Source organism: Chiloscyllium punctatum, chromosome 3 (genome assembly GCF_047496795.1).
Source record: "Chiloscyllium punctatum isolate Juve2018m chromosome 3, sChiPun1.3, whole genome shotgun sequence".
Lineage (NCBI taxonomy): Eukaryota > Metazoa > Chordata > Chondrichthyes > Orectolobiformes > Hemiscylliidae > Chiloscyllium > Chiloscyllium punctatum.
In genome coordinates, this window is record NC_092741.1 from 149225688 (window position 1) to 149250030 (window position 24343).

General features: G+C 40.8%; 1 protein-coding gene across 3 annotated transcripts in view; it reads left to right on the plus strand.

The window, feature by feature from the left end:
• Positions 1–24343, plus strand: part of atad2b (ATPase family AAA domain containing 2B) — a 139560-nt gene that overhangs the window by 43658 nt on the left and 71559 nt on the right. For 2 of the 3 annotated variants that reach the window (XM_072562149.1, XM_072562165.1), the window contains exons 6-13: positions 8031–8160; positions 9680–9796; positions 10568–10643; positions 10909–11010; positions 12909–13020; positions 15663–15778; positions 21136–21310; positions 21413–21501. In XM_072562149.1, coding sequence (XP_072418250.1) covers positions 8031–8160; positions 9680–9796; positions 10568–10643; positions 10909–11010; positions 12909–13020; positions 15663–15778; positions 21136–21310; positions 21413–21501 — 917 coding nt within the window. The remainder of the gene's footprint in view (positions 1–8030; positions 8161–9679; positions 9797–10567; positions 10644–10908; positions 11011–12908; positions 13021–15662; positions 15779–21135; positions 21311–21412; positions 21502–24343) is intronic. The other variant, XM_072562158.1, reaches the window with a different exon arrangement.

Genomic DNA, 24343 nt, shown 5'->3' on the forward strand with positions numbered 1-24343 from the left:
TCTGTTTTGGATTTTCTAGGCGTAACAGTTTTCAAGAGGGGTTGAAGACTTGACAATTCCAAATTAAGTAAAATTAACATTGCTGAATTATTTAGTTGTTGATTTGTTTTATCTTTGTTTGCTAACATTTAAATTATGATGCTGTGATATTTGGTCACATTTTTACTGAAAAGCTGTGATGGTACATGAAAATGAAATACTTGTCATTAACTGTAAATCTTTAGTTCATTGACAAGTTTATTGAAATTTAAAAAAAAACATTTTTATTATTTAAGTGCTGAGGGTGTTGTACTTAAGTGCATGCATTATATGAAATAAGTTAAATCAGCTTGTAGCACAGATTAAAATTGGCAGGTAAGTTGTGGTCATAACCACAGAAAAGAGGCTGCAAGCGGATCAGGGCTGGGAATAAATAGCCAAGGATACACATCCTTTCAAAGGGATAGGCAGATGGGCAGAGGAGGTGGGATTACCTTGTTAATAGGAAATGAAATTAAATTGAAAGGGACAGATAGTGTTGAGAAGACAGGAACACTGTAGAAGGATTTAGGACAGTCTAAAAGAGTGGGCAAAGGAGCGGCAGGTGGAATACAATATGGGAAAGTGTGAGGTTATGTACTTTGCTTGGAAGAATACAGGTGCAGACTTTTCTAAATTGGGAAAAACTTCAAAAATTTGATGTGTAAAGGGACTTTGTAGTCATAGTTTAGGATTCTCTTATGGTTAGCATGCAGATGCAGTTGGTAGTTAAGTCAAGTACAGTTTCAACAAGGCTAGAATACTAGAGCAGAGGTGTCCTACTGAGGCTGTGTAAGGCTCTGGTCAGACCACATTTAGAATTTTGAAAGCAATTTTGGGCCCCGCTATCGAAAGAAAGATGTGCTGGCATTGGAGGGTGTTCAGAGAAGGTTTACAAAAAAGACATCCCGGGATGAAGGGCTTGTCATATGAGGAGTAGTTGAGGACTCTGGGTCTGTACTTAATGGAGTTTAGAAGGATGAGGGGAGATCTTATTGAAACACTCAAAATATAGAGAGGCCTGGATAGAGTGGACGTGGAGAAGATGTTGCCAAAGGTAGGAGAGACTAGAACCTGAACAGGAATCCTCAGAGTGAAGGGACGATCCTTTAGAACTGAAGTGAGGAGGAATTTCTTCAGCCAAAGGATAGTTAATCTGTGGAACTCTGCCACCCAAGGTTATGGAGGCCAAGTCATTGGGTCAGGTAGATATGTCTTAACTAATAAGGGGATCGGGAGTTATGGAGAGAAGGCAGCAGAACGATGAGGTTAAGAAACATGTCAGCCATGATCGATTGGCAGAGAAAACATGAATATCTTAATTCTGCTTGGATATCTTATGCTATTTTGGCTGCTTGGCTATTTCGCAAGGCAGTTTAAATTACCCACGTCGTATTGGTGAAGTTGCATTTTGCCTTGACTGGGGAAGAAGGGCAAGTTTACTTTCCGAAGGAACATAATGAATCAGATGGGTCTTTACAGAAATGTGTGATAGCTCATGGTCACCATGACTGAGACTAGTTATCAACTTCAGAATTATTCGTTGAATTTTAGATTCCACTAGTTTCTTTGGTTTACCTTGAGTTCCATGTATCGATTTAACATAGCTTTTTCTTAAGTTAATCATTTATTTGTATTCTTAGACAATGGAAATGTCCTAGAATCTTAATTTTTTGTCTTAAAATTTGCCAATTAATAGGCTTGTCAAGCAGGTTGATCGGGATCTTTTCTACAATGCGGCAGTTTTTAAATGAGTGTGAGTTTTGCATCACACCAGTTTTTTTGGGGGTTCACCTGGGAGTTTTGGTGAGAACTCATGATAGATTTCCCTCAATTGTCTTTGTTTATATTAAATTGATGTATTAATGTTAATTGTTTTTTCCAACAGTGATGTATTACAATTTGACCTTGATAACCGGAAGACTCAAAGTCATGGAGTCATACAGGATGGAAACAGACCCTTCAGTCCAACTGGTCCGTGCTGACCAGACCTCCTAACCTGACGGTGTCCTATTTACCAGCATATATCCCTCTAAACCCTTCCTATTCATATACCCATCCAGATGTCTTTTAAATGTTGTAATTGTAGCTGTATTCACCACTTTCTCTGGCTGCTCATTCTGTACATGCACCACCCTCTGCTTGGAAAAGTTACCCCTCAGATCCTTTAAGTCTTTCCTCTCACTTAAACCTATGCCCTCTACTTTTGGACCACCACCCTCCCCTCCCCCCACTCTAGGGAAAAAAAACCTTTGGCTGTTCAGTTTATCCATGTCCCTCATGATTTTGTAAACATCTATAAGGTCTCCAATGCTCCAGGGGAAAACAGCCTCAGTTTATTTGCCTCTGCCTGTAACTCAAACCCTCATGTCCTGGCAACATCCTTGTAAATCTTCTTTTCTGCATCCTCTCAAATATAACAACATCCTTTCATCCTTCCTTCCTACGAAAGAGCGACCAAAATTATATGCAGTATTTTAAAACTGGCCAGGCTAGTGTCCTGAACAGCTGCAACATGACGTCCCAACTCATATTGTCAATGCACTGACCAATGAAAGCAAGCATTCCAAATGCCGCCTTCACTACCCTGCCTGTCTGTAAGGAACTGTGCACCTGCACACCAAGAGCAATTTAATCACAACACTCCCAGGGCCCTACTATTAACTGTACATGTCCAGCCCTGGTTTGGCTTGGTAAGAACCAACACTGCTGGTCACAGGCCTCCAGTCTGAACACGATCCTTTATCACCACCCTCTGTCTCCTACCTTCAAGCCTATTTTGTATCCAGTTGGCTAGCTCTGCCTGGATCCCTTGCAATTGAACCGTATGAGCCAGTCTACTATGTGAAACCTTGTCGAATGTTTTGCTGAAGCCCATATAGACATCATCTACCATTCTGCATTCATCAATCTTCTTTGTCACCTCTTTAAAAAAACTTGTCATTGAGACATGATATTGCATGCACAAAGTCATGTTGACTATCCCTAATCAGTATTTGCCTTTCCAAATGCATACAAACTCTGTTGTTCAGAATCCTGTTCAACAACTTGCCCACCATTGGCATAAGGCTTACTGGTCTATGGTTTCCTGACGTTTCCTTACAGCATTTTTAAAATAATGGCACCACATTAGCCAGCCTTCTGTCTCCAGTGCCTCACCTGTGGCTGTTGATGATGCAACTATCTCAGCAAGTGGCCCAGCAATCTGTTCTCTAGCCTCCCATAAAGTTTTGGGGAATACTTGATCAGGTGCTGGGGATTTATGTACTTTTATACATTTAAGGCTTCTAGCACCTCCTCTAAAATGACATCTTTTTTTCAAGACATCACTATTTATTTCTCCAATTTTCGTGGCTTCTTCGACCTTATCGACAGTAAATACTGAGGTGAGATATTTGTTTAGTCTCTCACCCATTTCCTGAGTTCTACACATAGATGGCCATATTGATCTTTAAGGGGCCCTATTCTCTCCCTAATTAATCTTTTGCCCTTAATGTACTTATAGAACCTCTTTAGATTCTCCTTAATCTTATTTTTCAAAGCTATCTCATGTCCCCTTTTTTACCCTCCTGATTTCCCTCCTACTGCCTTTATAATCCTCTTGGGATTCGCTCGATTCCAACTGTCTATACCTGACATATGCCTTCATTTTCTTGACAAGAGCTTTGATTCTTCTAGTCATCTAGCATTCCCTATACCTCCCAGCCTTGCTCTTCATGTTAATAGGAACATATTGTCTCTGAACTCTCATTATCTCATTTTTTAAAGGCCTCCCACTTCTCAGCCAACCCTTTACTTGTGAATAGCCTCCTCCAATCAACTTACAAAAAATTCTGTCTAATACTATCAAAACTGACCTCATATTTAGAACTTTAACTTTTAGATCAGGTCTTGCCTTTTCCATAACTATTTAAAAACTAATAGAACCACTGATTCCTCAGTCACTTACCCTGCCTTATTTCCCAACAGAAGGTCAAATATTGCTCCTTCTTCTCTATCAGGGACATCTACATATTGTACAAGAGAACTTCCTTATTCACACTTAGCAAATTCCTCCTCATCCAAACCCTTAGCACTATGACTGCGTTTGGAAAGTTTAAAACCCCTACCACTACATTACTATTCTTCTTACAGAAACCGAGAGCACCTTATTTGCTTCTCAATTTGCTCATGACTGTTGGAGGGGGGCCTATAATAGAATCCCAACAAGGTGATCATCTCTTTATTTCTCAGTTCCACCCATATAACTTCAGTCGACGATCTTCCTGAAGTTTGTCGTTCCCTAAGTGCAGCCATAATGTTATCCCTAACCAAAAATGTCACTTTCCCCTCCTCTTGTCTCTCTCTTCTCCCCCCCGCCATCCTTCCGATAGCATCTGTGTACTGGAACACTGAGCTACCAGTCCTGTTCATCCCTGAGCCATATTTCTGTAATACCTATGATATCTCGGTCCCATGGCCTAAAGTCATCTGCTTTCCCTGTCAGATCTCTTGCTTTGAAGTAAATGCAGTTTTATTAATAGTTTTATCTCCTACTCTGCCAAGCTCTTGTCTGTTGGGGAACTCTTGCTCCCCTTATCTATTGTACCAGCTGCAGCCTTTTCTCTTTTCTCACTATCACTTTGGTCGTTTTCCTCCCCCCAAAACTACTTTAAAGACTCCCGAGTTGCACTAGCAAATCTCTGCAAGGATGTTGGTCTCCTTCTGGTGGAATCTGTCCCTGTCAAACAGGTCATTTGTTGGGATCCCAATGGCCTAAAACTGTGAATCCTTGCTCCCTACACCAAATCCTTAGCCATGCTTCTTCCTAGTCCTACTCTCACCAGCATATGGCACTGACAGTAGTCCGGCTATTACTACCCTTGAGGACCTACTTTTTAACCTCCTGCCTGGTTTGCTATATTATCTATGCAGAATGTCATCCCTTTTCCCTACCTATGTAGTGAGTACCAACCTACACAGTGACCTCCTGCTGGTCAGTCTCCCTTTGAGAATATTCTGCCCCTTCTCTGGGATATCCCTAACACCAAGGAGAGAACACACCATCTTAATGTCTTGCTGACTGTCCCAGAAACGTCTGTCTGTGCCCCAGACTCATGAGTCCCCTATCACAATTGATCATTTGTAATCTGACATACCTCTCATTACAGTGGAGCAAGTCACTGTACCTGACTGGTAGTGTTATAGCCTCCTGAGAGGCCAACACCACCTCCACCCCAGCAGTATCCAAACTGGAATACATGAGAATAGTTGCAAGAGTCTCCTGCATTACCTGGCTACATCTCCCTCTCCCTCCAAACAAAAAGGGTAGCCATGAGCACTCACCTGGGTCTCAGCTATGCCTGTCTCTTTGTCGGCTATGTGGAACAGTCTACCTTCCGCAGTTATACCGGCACCACTCCCCACCTTTCCCCCGCTACAGTGATGCCACTTTGTGCTCCCATGAGAAGGTTGAACCGTTCGTCAAATTCACCAACACATTGCACCCCAACCTTAAATTCATCTGGACCACCCCAGACATCTCCCTCCCCTTCCTGGACCTCCCCATCTCCATCAAGGGTGACTGACTCACCTCCATCCAAGGCCCCAGAGGAACATTCCACATCCACAAAAGTTTCACCTGCACTTCCACACATCAACACTGTCTCTGTAACTCCCAGTGTGGTCTCCTGTACGTTGGGGAGACAGAACGGATACCTGCAGAGCGCTTCAGAGACATCTCCCAGACACCAACTAACCCCACTGCCCCATGGCCGAACACTTCAACTCCCCCTCCCGCTCCGCCGAGGACATGCAGGTCTTGGGCTTCCTCCATTGCCACACCCTCACCACCTGAATCCTGGAGGAAGAACGCCTCAATTTCTGTGTCGGGACTCTCCAACCCCATCAAGGTGGATTTCAGCAGTTTCCTCATCTCCCCCCACCCGCCCCCCCCCCCCCCCGCCATTCCCAGTTCCAACCTTCCAGCTCAGCACCGCCCTCATGACCTGTCCTTACCTGTCCATTTTCCTTCCCACCTATCTGCTTCACCCTCCCCTTATCACCAATCCCCCCACATCCTTCCACCTATTGCACTCAGCTGCCTACACCCCAGCCCCACCTCCCACCCATTTACCTCTCTACCTATGAGGCTCCCAGCTTCATTCCTGATGAAGGGCTTTTGCCCGAAACGTTAATTTTCCTGCTTCTTAGCTGCTGCCTGACCAGCTGTTCTTTTCCAGCACCACATTCTCGACTCTAATCTTCAGCATCTGCAGTCCTCATTTTCTTCCCACATCTCCTACCACTCCCATGGGTCAACCATCTACCTGACTGTATCTGCAGTGTCTCTACCTTCCTGAAACTGCTATCCAGCAGAACCTCTTGCTCTTATAAACTCCTTGTTGCCTCGAATTGCATTTTGGAAAAGCAGATCAGAGCACGACTTGTACACTTAATGTTAAGTTCCTGGGGAGTGTTGCTGAACCAAAAGACCTTGGAGTGCAGGTTCATAGTTCCTTGAAAGTGGAGTCACAGGTCGATAGGATAGTGAGGAAGGCATTTGGAATGCTTTCCTCTATTGGTCAGAACACTGAGTATAAGAGTTGGGGGGGGTGTCATGTTGCAGCTATACAAGACATTGGTTAGGCCACATTTGGAACATTGCATGCAGTTCTGGTCTCCTTCCTATCAGAAAAATATTGTGAAACTTGAAAGGGTTCAGAAAAGATTTACAAGGATGTTGCCAGGACTGAAGGATTTGAGCTATAGGGAGAGGCTGATAGGCTGGGGCTGTTTTCCCTTGTATGTTGAAGGCTGAGGGGTGACCTTTATCAAGATTTATAAAATCATGAGGGGCATGGATAGGGTAAATAGGCAAGGTCTTTTCCCTGGGGTGGGGGAGTCCAGACCTAGAGGTCATAGGTTTAGGGTGAGAGGGGAAAGATATAAAAGGGACCTAAGGGACAACGTTTTCACACAGAGGATGGTGCATTTATGGGATGAGCTGCCAGAGGAAGTGGTGGAGGCTGGTACAATTACAGCATTTAAAAGGCATCTGGATGGGTATATGAATAGGAAGGGTTGAGAGAGAGATGGGCCAAGTGCTGGCAAATGGGGCTAGATTAGGTTAGGATATCTGTTTGACATGATCAAGTTGGACCGAAGGGTCAGTTTCCATGCTGTACATCTCTATGACTCTACAACTGCCACTCCAACAGATCCATGTGGTTTGCTAGGCTTCGCAACCAAACACACTTCTTGTAGACATCATTTCTGGAAACACTTAAATTCCCCCTGAGCTCCCACATCTGACAGGAAGAGCACATCACCCAACTAAAAGATTTGAGTTGGAGATGCTGGTGTTGGACTGGGGTGTACAAAGTTAAAAATCACACAACACCAGGTTATAGTCCAACAGGTTTAATTGGAAGCACTAGCTTTCGGAGCGCCACTCCTTCATCAGGTGGTTGTAGAGGGCACAATTGTAAGGCACAGAATTTATAGCAAAGGTTTACAGTGTGAACTGAAATTATACATTGAAAAATATCTTGTTTGTTTGTTAAGTCTCTCATCTGTTAGAATGACCACGTTAGTTTCACTCCTTTCATATGTAAATCGCAAAACATTTTAAAAAAAAGATACATTCTCAAGTGAACTTTAACAATTGGATCAGCCCAGATAATGTGTTGAAGGTGTTAGCCCCCTGTCTGCTGCTGTCTGTGCCATAGACTGATTCTAATCTAAAAAATGAATTAACAAACAATATATCTTTCAATGTATAATTTCAGTTCACACTGTAAACCTTTGCTATAAATTCTGTGCCTTACAATTGTGCCCTCTACAACCACCTGATGAAGGAGTGGCGCTCCGAAAGCTAGTGCTTCCAATTAAACCTGTTGGACTATAACCTGGTGTTGTGTGATTTTTAACAAAAAACTTGAGGGTTGTTTAATAATACAATGAAAATATTAATTTGTATGCATTTCTGGAACAATCTGTCATTTGGTAAGATACCTATAACTTAATTGTAGGAAAATATGGATATGTATTCTCGTGTGAAGAGGAAAAGGAAACCTTTAAGAAGAAACATGTATGGAATGCCTATCCATGTTGAGGAAGCTAGTGAAGGAGAAGAGGAAGAGGAAGAAGAAGGAAGTGAAGGTACAGTATATATCTTTGATTAAAGTTTTTTGATTTAATTTATTGCACTTGCCATCTCTTGCCTTGATCCTTAATGAGGAACAAAGAAATATATTTTTACTCTTTGTTAAAAATCTCACAACACTAGGTTATAGTCCACCAGGTTTATTTGGAAGCACTAGCTTTTGGAGAGCTGCTCCTTCATCGGGTGGTTGTGGAGTATAAGATCGTAAGACATGTTTGTGTGATTTTTAACTTAGTACACCCCAATTCAATGCTGGCCCCATCAAATCATTTTTATTCTTAGCATCGTTATGCTGCTAATTCCTATTTTTTTAAATCCTTTTTTAGTTGATATTTTTCTAAGGTTAGCTAGAGGACAGGATAACACTGATTTTTGTTCCTTCTGTGGGACTGTTGGGAAAATGTAGTTGCTTGCCTCTGTTCAAATTTTCCCAACAATGATTTAACTGAGATCCAGAGTTGAGTGTGGACATTGAACTTGTTTTAACCACATTGGGACATCAGTATGTTGGGCACGAAAATATATTATCATCTCTTATCTGCTTGTTTGTGGTACAGTATTCGGAATACTTGTTTTACGTGGTGTCTTTTATTTGATCATGATGCTGTGAATAGTTTAGTGTATTTATTCCACCTTTGGTTAATGTTTGGAAGTGTTTGGCCAGTGCAATTGATCACAAACTGCCATTTTGGCAGTTGCTGTTGAACATTAAGTATATAAGGTAAGTCTGAGTTTAGGGTGCTAGATAGGTAGCAGGTTAGGATACCAACTGAGCAGCACTTAGGTAAGATAACACATCATGTGGTTAGAGTTCCAATTCGGTAGGCACTATGGTCCTAGGGAACTACATTGCATGGTGGGAGACCTATTGGGTCTGCAGCAAGGAAACAGATGGCGGTGGGGTGAGTCTGGATGGAGGGAAGGGGGTTTGTGTCCTGGGAGGATAGAAGTGGCTCTGATCTGAAGGAGGGGAAGGAGATATATGGTCTCGAGCTAGGCAGGGTGTTGGGTCTCAGTGGGAGGGAGGAGAGTTTCACCTCAGGGTGTGATGTATATGTAACTGGTTGATCAAGGTCTAGTTGAGGGTGTGTGAGGTACATATGGGATCAGTTGCATAATTATTGACTGTGTTTCATGCTACAACTCTTACCAAGTAATTATTTACTTCATTTCATTGTAAACCTCCAAATTCTCCAATTTTTAAATGGATACTTTTGGATGGTTCCAACCATAGACAAATTGCTCAGCATAGTCTTTAATTTCCTGGACAACTTCTTTGGAGTCTGCTATGATAGGAATTCAGCAGGGTCCCCATATGCAGCTTCTTGTATGTAACTCCCATGTCATAATGACTGTTTGGACGTCAAAGAATCCATGCCAATATCTGACAAGGATTTGAAAAATAAATCACCAAATCTTAAAACTATAGCTTTGATTGAATTGATTGTATATCCTTTCCTGTTGTATTTGTTGATTGCAATTACAGAATTAATCAAGATCAAAATATGTTTTCAGTAGAATCTCAAGAAGAGGAGGAAGATGGTGATGAAGTTGAAGAGGCTGAAGAAAATGACAGACCATATAACCTGAGGCAACGGAAGGCTGTGCAAAGATACCAAGCCCCTCCAATAGGTAAAAGTGGTAAAATAGTATGATTTTAGTGGAAGGCTGTGAAGACTGCAAGTGGCATCTCCAGGTGGCAACAAGAGCATGTATGTACAAAGAGGCCCCCAACATCAGGGAAGGACAGCAGCAGCCAATCTTAGTGATGACACTGTTGGAAATTTGCTGGAAGTTCTGTATGATCCACTTGGTGGCCTGAAACATCACCCACATTGACAGTGAGTGAGCAGGGTAAGATTGTGAGGCCATGTGAAGGGCAGCAGCAGCAGTGAAGCCCAAGCTGCAGCATTGTTCCAGTGACTATCCTTGGATGAGGGAGTGGTGAGAGGCAGCAGTGGGTTACAGAATGAGAGAAGAGGAGAAAAAGGCACAAGAGAGACAGTAGCAGCCCTGGCCTGTCATGGGCATGGCTCCTGGCTCCTGGAACAAATTGTTGATTTGCACTGAATTACATAGCTTCTTTGACTTGTCTAACTTCAGGGATGTATACTCGTCTAGATTTTAATCATCTAAACTAAGCATTTTTTTTTGGAGCATGGTTTTATTGCTAGTTGTGAAAGGTTCCATTGTAGTTAAAATGTCATCCATGAAAATTAACTTCCTGAAAATAGCTATAATTTTATAGAATGGTGAATAAAATGTTCAGTTGGAAAAATAATGTATTCATCTTACTTGCAACCACATAAATTGCTTCATATGTGTGTGCCAATTTCAGTGGCACGAGACAGTGTCCTCAGGCTGACAGTTCTTTTAATTGTAGGAATTAATTTGTGATTTTAGAGCCTGTTCATCGGAGACAAAGGCAAAGCACACTATTTGATACACTCAGATCTCCTGCAAGAAGGAGCCATATCAGGTAAAATAATTTAAAATAAACTTAACAAAGTGTACTTTTCAAAATTGAAACTAGAGTCAAGTTAACTTGTGGAAGAAGAGGAAATAATACTCTTTTTCCTAGCTTCTTATGTTTAGCAGCCTAGGCAGCAGATGAGTAGCAGCATTTTCAGGGAACATTTGAGCATAAATTGACAAAGTTTTAGGCAGTCTGGCCCATTAAGCTTGCTCCATAGACTTGTTTTCAATTTGTTATCTACATTGTTTACTTTTCTTTGTTTTAAAAGGAGAAAGAAACATGCCATCCACAGCAGTGACACCACATCATCATCTGATGAAGAACGTTTTGAAAGAAGAAAATCTAAAAGCATGGCAAGAGCCAGAAACAGGTGAAGTATATCAGTGGAGATCCTTGTGTGCTTTTAAGATCTGACTGAATTGATTTTCATGTTTTAAAGAACTGTGTATTCTGCCAAAACAAAATTAAAAGTGATTTGAAAATTTAGAATTGCATCAGTAATTTAGAAATTTGTTAGAAGGTAGCTGATGAATTTGTGCATTGCAAATAATAAACTAGTGTAACACTTTTCCTCTATGGTGTGTATTAAATGTTCAAAATAATTAAGCTTTTGAGCCTAGAATCAATTGTACTATGATATAAATAATTAGTCAGTTTTTCAGACAAATAAAATGGGGTATAGTGTTTAATGTCCCTAGAGTTGAATTAGATCAAAGGATGTGATTTCTTTTATCTGTTGAGCAGTCTCAATTTAATTCTTAGCAGATTGGTTTATTTCTCCTTGTTCACAATTAACGACATTTCTGTTCTCTCAGACCTCAGAAGCGCTGGTATACTAAGTGGAATATGATATACTGATAGCATAGGAATTTCTCCTCCTAGGTTTGGCCATAATAGAGAACTTTTAATTTGGAACTAACTGCTTTACTAGATAAGAGTTGTTGACTGTGCTACCAAGTGGCACTTATCAATAACCTGCTCAGAGAGGCTTTGTTTGGATTCACCAGGACCACTTGCTCCAGACAACGTCACAGCCTTGGACAAACATGACAAAAAGCTGAATTGTGGAGCTGAGATAAGATTGCATGCTTATGACATCAAGGCAACATTTGGCTGACTGTGGCATCAAAGAGTACTGGTGAAGGTCAAGTTAATGAGAAGCAGTTTGCTGAAGTCATACTTAAAGGAAGATGGTTATGTTTGTTGCAGGCTGATCATCCCAGTTCTAGAACATTGCTTCAGCCAGTGTTAAGGCCCAACTATTTTCAGTTGTTCCATCAAGGTTTGCAATGAATGCTTTCATTGGTTGCACAGTGTTTGTTTCCATTTACCACAATTAGAAAATGTTTGAGTTTGGATTAACATGTTGCAAGTACCAATTTGCACCATCCAGGTTCTCAGGAAAAAGACCATTTGTAATAGAATTTTTCATTTTTCATTTTTCATTTTTCATTTTTCAACGACAGTAAAAACAAAGATTGTCACTATTGAATTCCCCAACTGCTGAAAAGCTCGGCGATTATTGAACCAGAAAATTAATGAGAATAAATATTGTGGTGTGAGAACAGGTCTTTGACTAGGTATTTTGTAGTGAGTTAACTTGCTATTTTATTCTCTGAAGCCTTTCTGTCATCCATAAGGCACAAGCAGGAGTGTGACGGAATACTCTCCATTTTCCTGGACAAATGCAGTTCCAACAACACTCTCTCAGCTTGATACCACCCAGGTCAAAGCTGCCCATGTTCCTGACATGTCATTCACCTTTGGATGGCATAGTATTCCATCCATAAGATGCACTAAAGTAACCAAGGCTGTTGAGCAGCACTTTGCAAACTTGCAAACTACCTAAAAGGACAAGAGTAGCAAGTGCATGAAAGTTACACCCCTTGCAAGATATTCCCCTCCCCCGCCACAACAAAAATTCACTATTCTGGCGTGGAAATATATTACTATTCCACAATAGCTGCCTGGGCCTTCTGGCAACCTAACAGCACTATGAGTGTATTGACACCATGTGGACTATATTGCTTCATGGATGGCTGCTCACTAATACTTAAGGGCAGTTGGGAATAAGCCGTGCATGCTGTCCTTGCCACTGATGCTCATGTTCTGTGAACAAAGAGAAACAAATTTTCCAGCAGCGTGTCTCTCATCTTGCTCCACAAGCAGTATGCATTAAAAATTGAAAAGAAACCTTTTATAACAAAAAAAAGTTGGTAGGGTTTGGAAGTTTTCAGAAAGGTTGTAAGCAGTGTATTTACTAAACAGGTGTCTTCCGATGAACATTAGAACAGAAGATTTAACGAGTGAAATCCTTAGGGAGCGGGTCAAAGTTGGTGCCAGTTTGGCTGATGTAGATCCAATGCACTTGGATGCATCAGTAAGTATTGTTTTTTTTTAAAACACTCTTGTATAAAATTTGTTGCATAATACTTTGTTTTAATGTGAATTCAGAAATTCGGACAGTGTTTTGCAGCATAGCCCAATGACATGTGATTGATATGGCCAGCAAAAAGTTCAATACCAGAAAATGCCCCAGGCCAGTCCTAAAATCTGACTCTGCTCAGTTGTCCAATCTTGAATTTCCTTCCAATTTCCTTTTTATTTTGTGCATTATCTTTGCTACGCTCCTGGATTGAGTCATTATCCACTTTATATAAAACAACATTTTAAGCTTGTTTGTACCTCCCAGTCCTGATGTTTGTGACAAATTCCAACGCATTATCTATATCACTTATCAGACTAAAACATCCCATGTTTTTAGCTTCTTGGATGCATTCAGCTAGGTGTCAATTTAGCTGCTGTGTTTTGCACTGCCTCTGTATTTCGGTGGTGTTACTGTGCTACAGTTTCGTTATCATTATGTGAAGTGTTGTATTTTGCAATATTAGAGGTGATATATAAATATGTTGTTGTACCCGTTCCCTCTGGCAGCTTCATTTTGAAGTCAGTCTGCCTTGCTTGATGTTGCTGTACATGTTGTGGTGAACTATTAGTCATTACCTCAAGATTCCTCTCCTTGGTTGTGTCTATAACTGATTTGAACAAATTATATTTTTTGCTATTTGTTCCTTTCTGGAATTAGAGTTGTTCACATTAAATACCACTTCTCCTCTATTAGCAGGCTGTCCCAAATTTTCCTGATTTATGTGTTTTGTTAGTGGATTTTGTTGTTTAAATTCTTCATTCCTGATTAAGTTTGGTGTCAATAGCTTAGTATCTGTACATATCAATAAATTATTTACATATATGTGTGTTAACAGCAATGGCCCAGACCAGTCCTAGTGACACACTGTTAATAAGTGCTCTCCAGATTCTTCATGTAGGCTGCAAAAATGTCTGCTACTATGCTGATGAGAGTTGGTTTGCTTGAGAGAATGCTACTGATTGGTGACATTACAGATAATATTGCCAAGAAAATTACAATTGAGTTCAGTATTGTACATTACCATGAATTCTTAAGAATCTAATAGAAGCGTATACAGATTGGGAATCTCACGTGCAGATTCACAGCTGCTGACTTTTGAGCAAGTATTAGAAAATAACAATGTATCATTTAAGAAAGGAGAAAAATAGAAGAGCAACTTTTCAAGCAATGTGATATCAAAGCATCTTACAAGTGTATGAAATCGTAGAGTAGCTTAAAAACATTCTCTTTAAATGATGAAATTGGGGGATTCATTTGAAACCAGAAAATAGCATAGAATTTGAAATTATAAATAATCACAATCATTACAGGAGAAGAGGCTGGCCGATATGCCTCCTCGATCCGAACAGCCTGCTTCCTTGATCCTAGGGATCAGTGTTATGGCTTTAACCATTTATAATCTATGTTCGTGAATTGATGAAGGGATCAATGTAGTGTGGTGAAGTTTGCTGATGATACAAAGCTAAGAAGAAAGTAAGATGTGAGGAGGCTGCAAGGACTCTGCAAAAAGATATAAGTGAGTTACATAAGTTTGCATAAATTTGACAGATGACGCATGTGAGGAAGTCTGATTATAGACAAGCTAATTATTACATAAATGGGGACAAACTGCAGAATTCTGAGATAAGGAGGATAACCTTATGAAGAAACCTTGAGGAAGATAGGTAGACATTCATTGGCATAGAAATAGAGCTGATATTACTGGAACATAAGGTTGAGTGGATTTGACATGGAGATGCTGAGCTACTTCTACTTATAAGGGAACTTAGAACTCTGGGCACAATTTCAGAAGTAAGGGTCACCCATTTAAAGTGGATCTAAGAAGGATCTCCTTTTGAAGATTTTGCATGTTTCACCTTCTTCGTTAGAGACTTGTAGATGTTGTTATTTAGGATATTCAGAATGGTCCTCGGTTTTAACCGTAGTGAGGAACAGACAGCAAAGTGGGGTTAAGGCCAAGATCACATCAGTAGCGTTTTAATTGAATAGTGAAGGCTAAAGGAGTGAATTGACTACTTCTGGTCTTAGTTCTTAAGTTACACATCAATAATAAGAACAAATCTCAGTAGCACAGACTCCAAGATTGTGAGAAGTCAAATTTCACCAAGTCACCAATTTTTCTTTTAACAGGATATTAAGTCATCTTGAAACCCCAAGCAAGGCAAAATATGCGTATTGCTCGTAGCCTTCTGTACCTTCTATCTATGGTGTCACTGACCAGACTGTGCTTCAGTGCAATTTCTTTTCTCTGTAGCAGTTAAATTATTTGGGTAGAATCTATATTTTTGCACTGTTTAGTGAACTCTAATCACAGCTCTGATTGTGGCAAAGTATTTCTATATAAGTAATCTGAGTACGAAGTTTTATTTGTTTAATTAACCATGCAGTTTAATCTCAGAACTCTTTATTTTTAAGTTGCCAATTTTGCATTTGCTAAATCTCTTAATATGTGATGTAGTCAATAGTCATGTTATAGCTGACTTTGCATCATTTTTATTCATTTATTATGGTTTACTTTTCAGTGAAGCTGTTCAAATCAAAGCTAATGAGCTGCTTGATCGCTCATTTAATTTCTATGGTCTGTCTTTTATTAGGTGCGGTTTGATAGTGTGGGAGGGCTTAGCCATCATATTCAAGCTCTGAAAGAAATGGTCGTTTTTCCTCTGTTGTATCCTGAAGTATTTGAGCGATTCAAGATTCAGCCACCAAGGTACGTATTCCCAAAGGTTTTTTGTAAAGTCTACTCCATTTTTGATTCACTGTCACATTTTATTTGATTATACCTCCTAAGAACCTTTCTTTGAACAACTTTTCTACAACTAAGAGGCGATAGAAGCCCAAGTTGATCTGCTATTTTCTCACTGTAGCCAAAGACATTTTGTTACAGAGTAAGACATTGTGCCTTGTTGCACACATAATGGTTATGGAAATGTTTGAAGCTAAATTCTAATTTTTCAAGCAGACTCCTGACATTGAGGCTTCATGATAGACATGTTAATATAGTTATTATTTTGCTACTCTCTTCTGCCATGCAGTCTGCAGTTTCTACTGTTTCACATTTATTCTTTTCCTTTAGTGTCCACTCGCAGTACTTCTTGATTTCTAGTGTTTCTGTTTGCAAGTGCAAGTCTTTGTGGCTATTCATCGATCATGGTTCAATGAATTGCTTTGTAATGCAGAACATAAATACTGCTATAAAGTTTTTTATCGTGCTCTCAACAGAACTGACCCAATGAACCAAACAACTTGGTAATATCAGTTTATATAGCTTCAGAAGGGGTACTGATTGCTTGACCGTGATTGACATGAAGGTGCAACAAGAACTGTTTGCTGTTGACGATAGTTGAAAAAATGCAGACAAAGAAGATAGATTCTGACTTAGGATGTTGTCATGAGGAATGCAGCGTCGACAGGCAGGAGGCTGGAAGAACATAGCACGTCAGGCAGCATCAGGAAGTTGAGAAGTCGACATTTCAGGTGTAACCCTTCTTCAGGACTGGGGATGTGTGTTGGGGTGGGGGAGAGGGCAGTGTGGTGAAGTGGGGATAGGTGAAGACAGGTAGAGGGTGCAACCTGGTTGGTCAATGGGAGAAGTGAATCTAGTTTGTGGCAGGGAGGAGTGGGAGGGCGGGAAGGGGCTAGGAAAGGAGTCAGGGGATGGGAAGAGAGGTTATTTGAAATTGGAGAACTCGATGTTTAGTCCTCCGGGTTATTGGCTGTCCAGGCAGAAGATGAGGTGTTTTGTTCCTTTAATTTGCGGTGTAGTTTGTTATGACGATGGAGGAGGCCAAGGATGGTCATGTTGGAAAGGGAGTAGGAAGGGGAGTTGAAATGGGCAGTGACTGGGAGATCTGGTTGGCCCCTGCAGGCCTGGCTGTGATGCTCGACAAACCGTTTCCTAAATTTACATTCGGTCTCCCCGATGTAGGGAAGACCACATTGGGAGCACCTGATGCAGTGAACTAGGTTGGAGGAGAGGCAGGTGAACCTCTGTCTCACCTGGGAAGACGTTTTGAGGCCCTGGATGGAGGTGAAGGTGTTGGTGTACCAGCAGGTTTTGCATCTTTTCTGGTTGCAGGGGAAGGTACCTGGGAATTCAGGGGGGTTGGTGGGGAGATTGGCGCAAACCAAGGACTGTCGAAGGGAGCAGTCCTTGCGGAAGGCGGAGATGGGTGGGGAAGGGAAGATGTTCTTGGTGGTTTAGTCTAATTGGAGTTGGCGGAAGTGTTTAAGAATGATGAGTTGGATGCAGAGACTGGTGGGGTGGTAGGTGAGGACAAGGGGACTCTGTCTTTATTGCATTGGGAGGTGGGGGGGTGGGGTTTAGAGCAGTGAAGCTGGGAATGGTGGTGGTGCGATGAAGGGCTGTCTGGATGACAGGAGGAGGAAAAGCACGTTGTTTGAATCAGGTGCTCCCGACGTGGTCTTCTCTACATCGTGGAGACCGAACATAAACTTAAGGTTCGTCGAGCACTGCAGCCGGGCCCGCAGGGGCCAATCGTACCTCCAAGTCACTGCCCTTTTCAATTCCCTTTCCCACTCCCTTTCCAATATGACCATCCTTGGCCTCCTCCAATGCCACCCACGAACCACACTGCAAATTGGAGGAACAACACCTTATCTTCTGCTGGACAGCGTACAGCCTGGAGGACTCAATGTTGAGTTCTCCAATTTCAAATAACCTCCCTTCCCACCCCCCGACTCCCTTCCATTCCTCCCTGCCACAAACCTAATTTATTCCTCCCATTGACCAACCAGGTCGTACCCTCTACCTGTCTTCCCGTCACCCTACCACATTGCCCTGCCTCCCCCTTTTATCTGCAGCACCCCCTACACCCATCCCCAGTCCTGAAGAAGGGTTACACCCAAAACGTCGACTTTTCCACCACCTGATGCTGCCTGGCTTGCTGTGTTCTTCCAGCCTCCTGACTGTCTACTTTGGATTCCAGTATCTGCAGTTTTTTTGTCTCTACTGAGAAATGCAGGAGCACTTGACAGTCTCTCTAACCATTTCCACATGAAAAAATGTACAGTATATTGACAAATTATTTCTTGCTTGTGAAGACTAGGTCCCTTTGTATTATATATGTAACCTCCAGCACATGTAGATGTATCTCACTGCAAGCTTAATAATCTTAAACTGGCTTCTAGTTTAATTCTTAACACAGTCAGAGTTATTTCGTGGCAATAATGACAATACCAAAATTACATTTACTGTATGATATGGTGTTCTGAGGTTGGCAAATATGAGCTAGTTGTGCATGATTAGCCTGCTGCACATTGCAAATGGTCAAAGAGATGTGTTGTCTGCCAGTTATCAGCCTACATACATAAAAACGTAAGAAATAGGAACAGGAGTCGGCCATCTGCCCCGTTGAGCCTGCTCTGCCAGTCGTTGAGATCACGGCTGACCATCTCATGGGTTCAGCTCCACTTAACTGTCTGCTCACCTGGCATACACTGGCACTGAAACACCTATCACATTCCTTATTTGTGTGGTAAGCAAAACGTCTTTTTAGCTTGACAGTAGCATTCTGGTCATGTGTTTACTGCAAGGTAACCAATCACTGATGTTAAACCGATTTGAATCGTTTCTTGAGCAAGGGGATATTCCATTTCCGAGTCTTCTGGCACATATCTCATGTCTGGTGACAATTGAAAAATTAAAACACATCATTCCATTCTTTTCACTCCCCTTTAGCAGTGTTGCACACATTTGCTGCCCTTGTCCTTCAAAGTGGAAGGATTTTCAAGTTTAGTCAGTGCTATTGAAGGAAGCTTGTTTAGTTGCTGCAGTGCATTTTGTAAATGGTAGATGCTGTTACCATTGTGTTGGTGGTGAACAAGATGAATGTTGAAGGGGGTCAATAAGGTGTAGTCATCACCTGACTCTATCTTCTGACCACCTTCAGTTTAAACTTCTTTGTCCTATGAGTGTTGGGGCTGCAGTCATCCAGGCAAGTAGTATATTATCATTTATTTCTTATAGATAGTGAACAGGCATTTGGGAGACAAGAGATAAGTTACCCACTACAGAATCCCTAACCTCTGATTTGTTCTTGTAGCCACTTGATTCGTATGGCAAATCCAGTTCATTGTCTGGCCGATGGTAGCCCCCAGGGTGTTGTGAGAATAGAATTCTTGAATATAATGCTGCTAAATGTCATGGATGATGGTTCGATCCCCTTTAGTTGGTGATGTTTGCCTGACTTTTGCTGGTTATCCATGTTTCTTGCCACTTACTGGCCAAAGCCTGTCCAGATCTTTCTGCCTATGGTAAAGGCTGCTTGAGTATCTGAGGAGTTGTGGTTGGTGCTGAACAGTGTACAGGCATCCCCACTTCTGTTGTTACGATGGTGGGAGAATTATTCATGAAGAATATGATGATGGTTGGGCCTTGGAAACAATGCTGAGGAGCTCATGACTGAGATGATTGATCAACAACAACAACTTCTTCCTCTGTGGTTAGTATGACTTCAATCAGCAGAGAGTCTGTAACCCTGAACCAGATTCCTATTGCCTCCCGTTTTACTAGGGCTCCTTGAAACCATAATCCAACAAAGGCAGCCTCTCTCACTGCGCCTCTGCATTTTAGCTCTTTCTCTATGTTTGAACTAAGGCTGTAATGAAGTCAGAAGCTGAGTCGCCATGACAGAACCCAAACTGAACACAGTGAGCAGGTTATTGCTGAGCAGGTGCCACTTAATAATACTGTCAGCAAATCTTTCGTTGCTTTGCTGATAATCAAAAATAGACTGGTATGATGGTAATTGGCCAGGTTAGATTTGTTCCTTTTGTGGACAGCATTAACTGGACAATGTTTCACATTTTTGGGTAGATGCGTTTTGTAGCTGTACTGGAACAGCTTAACTAGGGGTATGGAGAGTTTTGGAGCACAACTCTCAGTACAGTTATCAGAATGTTGTCAGAGCCCAGAGTCTTTGCAATATCCAGTGTCTTCAGCTGTTTTGTGACATCACAGATGTATTACTGCACAGAGGGAGGTCATTTGGCCCATTGTGTTTACATCATTTCTCTAAATGAGCGTCATGACTTTGGGCCATTTGCTTTCCTATTTCCCCATAACATTGCACATTTATTCAAATCAACTAAGGCTCTCTTGAATACCTCAATTGAATCTGCCTTCTCCTCGTTTGCTGGTAGTGCATTCCAGACTTGAGCAACTTGTTATTTGAAGTATTTTGCCATATTGCTTTTTCTTGCAAATCACTTCAAATCTGCAAACTCTTGGTCTTAATCCTTTTATGAGTTTCTCCCTACCTAATTTGTCCAGACCCCCTCATGTTGTTGGCAACTTCAGTCAGATCTCCTTTTGGACTTCTCTCCAAGGAGAACCGTCTGAAGCCTTCCAACTTGTCTTCAAAACTGTATTCTCTTTCCTGGAACCATTCTTGTAAAACACTTCTGCACTCCCTCCATTCGCATCCTTCCTGTATTGTAGTTCCCAGAACTGCACACAATACTGCAGCTGAGATCTAACTAGCATCTTGTACAAGTTCAGCATCACCTCTTTGTTCTTTTACTCTATGCCCCTATTAATAAAGCTCAAGATACTTTATACTTTATTAATTGCTCTCTCCACCTGTTCTACCACATTCAGTGATTTGTATGAGTATACATGCAGGTCACACTGCACTTGCACCCTCTTTAACGTTGATAGGTACTGTGGATATTAAAACAAAATCATGAGGTGCATGATTAAAATGTAAAATATGGTTTAGTAGTCTTAGTCAAAATTAAATTTAAATACTTTTGCAGTGTTATTACCTTAGCGATATTTATTTATTGTAGTATGTTTATTCATAAAAAGTGAAGTCTTGTTCTCATACTTATTATCTATTTTAAAACCAAACACTTGATATGAATCATTAAATCACATTCCTGTTTGCCTTTTCATGGGATGTAGTAAACCAGATGGAGAGAAGGGAAGGGAAATGTTTTGGATCAGAGCATCCAAAGAATTGTGAATTTCAATATCTGAAGTTAATGTTAAACGATATTTGGATACTGATGTGCACTTATTAATTATTTTGTTGGATGGCGTAGGGGATGTTTATTCTATGGACCACCTGGAACTGGCAAAACTTTGGTAGCTAGAGCACTGGCTAATGAATGCAGCCTAGGAGACAAGAAGGTTTCATTCTTCATGCGGAAAGGCGCAGATTGTCTCAGCAAATGGGTAGGGGAGTCTGAACGACAACTTAGGCTCCTCTTTGACCAGGTAAACAAAGCAAGTGGCAACATGTTTTCTAATTTTTTTTAATGCACTACTGTAAATCTTAACAATCAGACATAATTCACAATCTTTGCTTTCTTCTGGCAGGCTTACTTAATGCGACCCTCAATTATATTTTTTGATGAAATTGATGGTCTGGCACCAGTTCGTTCAAGCAGACAAGATCAAATTCATAGGTATTGTTTTATGAATTCTGTGATAATATTTTTTGGAGTCTTAACATTTAGACTTGCATCAGAGTGAAAAGAAATGCTGTAATTATGAGAGAGGATAATTGTGGTTCATACAGGTAGCAAGACACTACTATACTTATCAAATGCATTTACAATGTTGCTTCATAGCATCCAAAATAATTCCTCGTCTCGCGTTGATAAAAATGTCCAGAACAATTTACTGTGGACAAAGAAATGGAATCTAGAGAACTCAGAGTAACAAATATTGATGTTTTGAAAACAGTTCACATTACAGAAGAGGAAGTGCTTGATGTCTTCGAAAACATGAAGGTAGACAAATCTCTGAGACCTGATCAAGTGTATCCCAGGATGTTGTGCGAAGTTAGGGAAAGAATTGTGGGTCCCAGCAGAGATATTTGTATTGTCTATAACCACGGATGAGGTGCCAGAAGACTGAAGAGTGACTAATGTTGTGCTTTTATTTAAGAAAAGCTGTAAGGTCTCTGGGAACTAGAGACCTGTGAACCTAATGTCGGTGATGGGTAAATTGTTGGAGCTGATTCTGAAAGATAGGATTTACATGCATTTGGAGAGGCAAGGTATGATTAGGGATAGTTAGCATGTATTTGTCCAGGGGAAGTCATGTCTCTCAAACTTGATTGAGTTTTTTTGAGGAAGTAATCAAAAAGATTGAGGGCAGTGCAAATACGTTGTTTACATGGCCTTTAGCAAAACCTTTGACAAGGTTCCATGTGGTAGACTAAATAGTAAAGTTAGATTACATGTGAATCAGGATATTCTGCCAATTGTTTACAAAATAGGCTTGACGTAGCAGATAGAGGATGGTTGTGGAGGATTGTTTATCGGACTGGAGGCCTGTGACCAGCAGCCTTCCATAAGGATTAGTACTGGCTTTGCTTTGTAAACCATTTAGAAGAGAATATGGTGTGGTTAGTAAGTTTGTAGATGACACCAGATTGGTGGTATAGTGGACAGTGAAAAAGATTATCTCAGATTACAAAGAGATCTTGGTCATTTGGATCAGTGGACTGAGGAGTGGTGGATGGAGTTTAGTTTGCATAAATACGAGGTATTGCATTTTGGTAAAAGAAACAAGGATAGACTTATTACTGGTAGGACATGGGTACTGTTGTAGAGCAGAGACAAGTGTTCAGGTACATAATTCTTTGAAATTTGCATCACAGGCAGAGAGGGTGATAAAGAAGACCATTCTTGCCTTCATTGCTCAGACCTTTGTAGAGGAATTGGGGTATCATGTTGAGGTTATACAGGACATTGTTGAGCCTTCTTAGGAATACTGGTGCAGTTCTGGTTGCCCTGCTAGAGGAAGGATATTATTAAATTGTAGAGGGTTCAGAAAAGGTTTACTGGCTTACAGTGAATGGAGGTTTAGAATTATAAACATAGGCTGGACCTTTTTGTCCTGGAGCACAGGAGGTTGAGGGGTGACCTTATTGAGATTTATGATGTCATGAGAGGCATAGATAAGGTGAATGGCAAGGATCTTTGCCCTGGGGTGGGCGAGTTCAAAACTAGGGGACATATTTTTAAGATGACAGGAGAAAGCTTTAAAAAGGACATGCGGGGCACCTTTCCTTACACACAGTGGTTCATGTGTTAAATGAACTGCCGGAGGAAATGATAGATGCGGGTACAGTTACAGCATTTAAAAGACATTTAAATAAGGTTTGGAAGGCTATCTGCCAGATACAAGCAGGTAGGACTAGTTTAGTTTGGAAACACGGTTGGCATGGATGAGTTGGACCGAAGAGTCTGATTTCATACTGTTTGTCTCTATACCTAATTGTTAAACATATCTCAGTTAGTGTCTATTTTTCTCAATGTCTATTACCCTCTAATATTTACAATATATAATAGAATTTTTCCAACAACTTACTGTTTGGTCCCCATTAAATTTATGATTTGACTTGAGTAGTTCACTGATCACTTCACACATGCAAAGTTGGAACATTGCTTTCACTAGAAAGTTTAATTGTTCTGATTCCAACTGATGTTATTACTGGACAGATCAGATAGCAGGCTGAAAACTGGCCTGATACATGAAATCTTTTGCTTTTTCATGAGGTAGTCTTTCCTGCAACACAAATGGGTTTCACAAACACAATGTATTTTGCAAAAGCAGTGAAGATAGATCAAACTAATAAACCAAACCAATTGCACGTAACACATTTAATGAAGTTAAAACACTCAGTAAAAGCACAATCCCATTAATCCCAAAAGCGTACCACTAGAGTACTCGAACATTAGAGAATATCCTTCTCTAGCCCACATCTGGTTTGTCTTCGATGTGTCCTCAGTCCTGTTTTGAGAATCTGTTGGCCTCTTCCTTGATTTATTATGTTTTTAGAGCTTACACTTTGATAACCCCTTCAAGCACTTCTGTTGTGGAACTTGTACCTTACCCTGAGGTAACATATATTTTAACAATTTTAAACTAGCATCTGTCTTTTTGGGGAGCAACTGCTTTGCACATCCAGCTCCACTAAAGACTGTTGCAGAATTGTCCCAACTGGAACAAAATAAAACTTTATTTTCCCAGCTATGGGTGTTTACCCTGTGCCCAAAAATAAAATTCCAGAATTCTCTGAATAAAAGATGAATGCTGTTTAGTTCTTTTTTACATGTAAACTGTCCCAATATAAACAAATTCCCACTCTCTTCCAAAACTATTTCTCTTGGGACTGTTTTAAAAAGCCATTGCCATAGTTACAAAAATAATTAAAGGTTAATCATAAACCCCTTCAGAGACCCACACAACCCAAATACCACTAGTACAAATTCAGAAATTTGAACTCAAAAATAA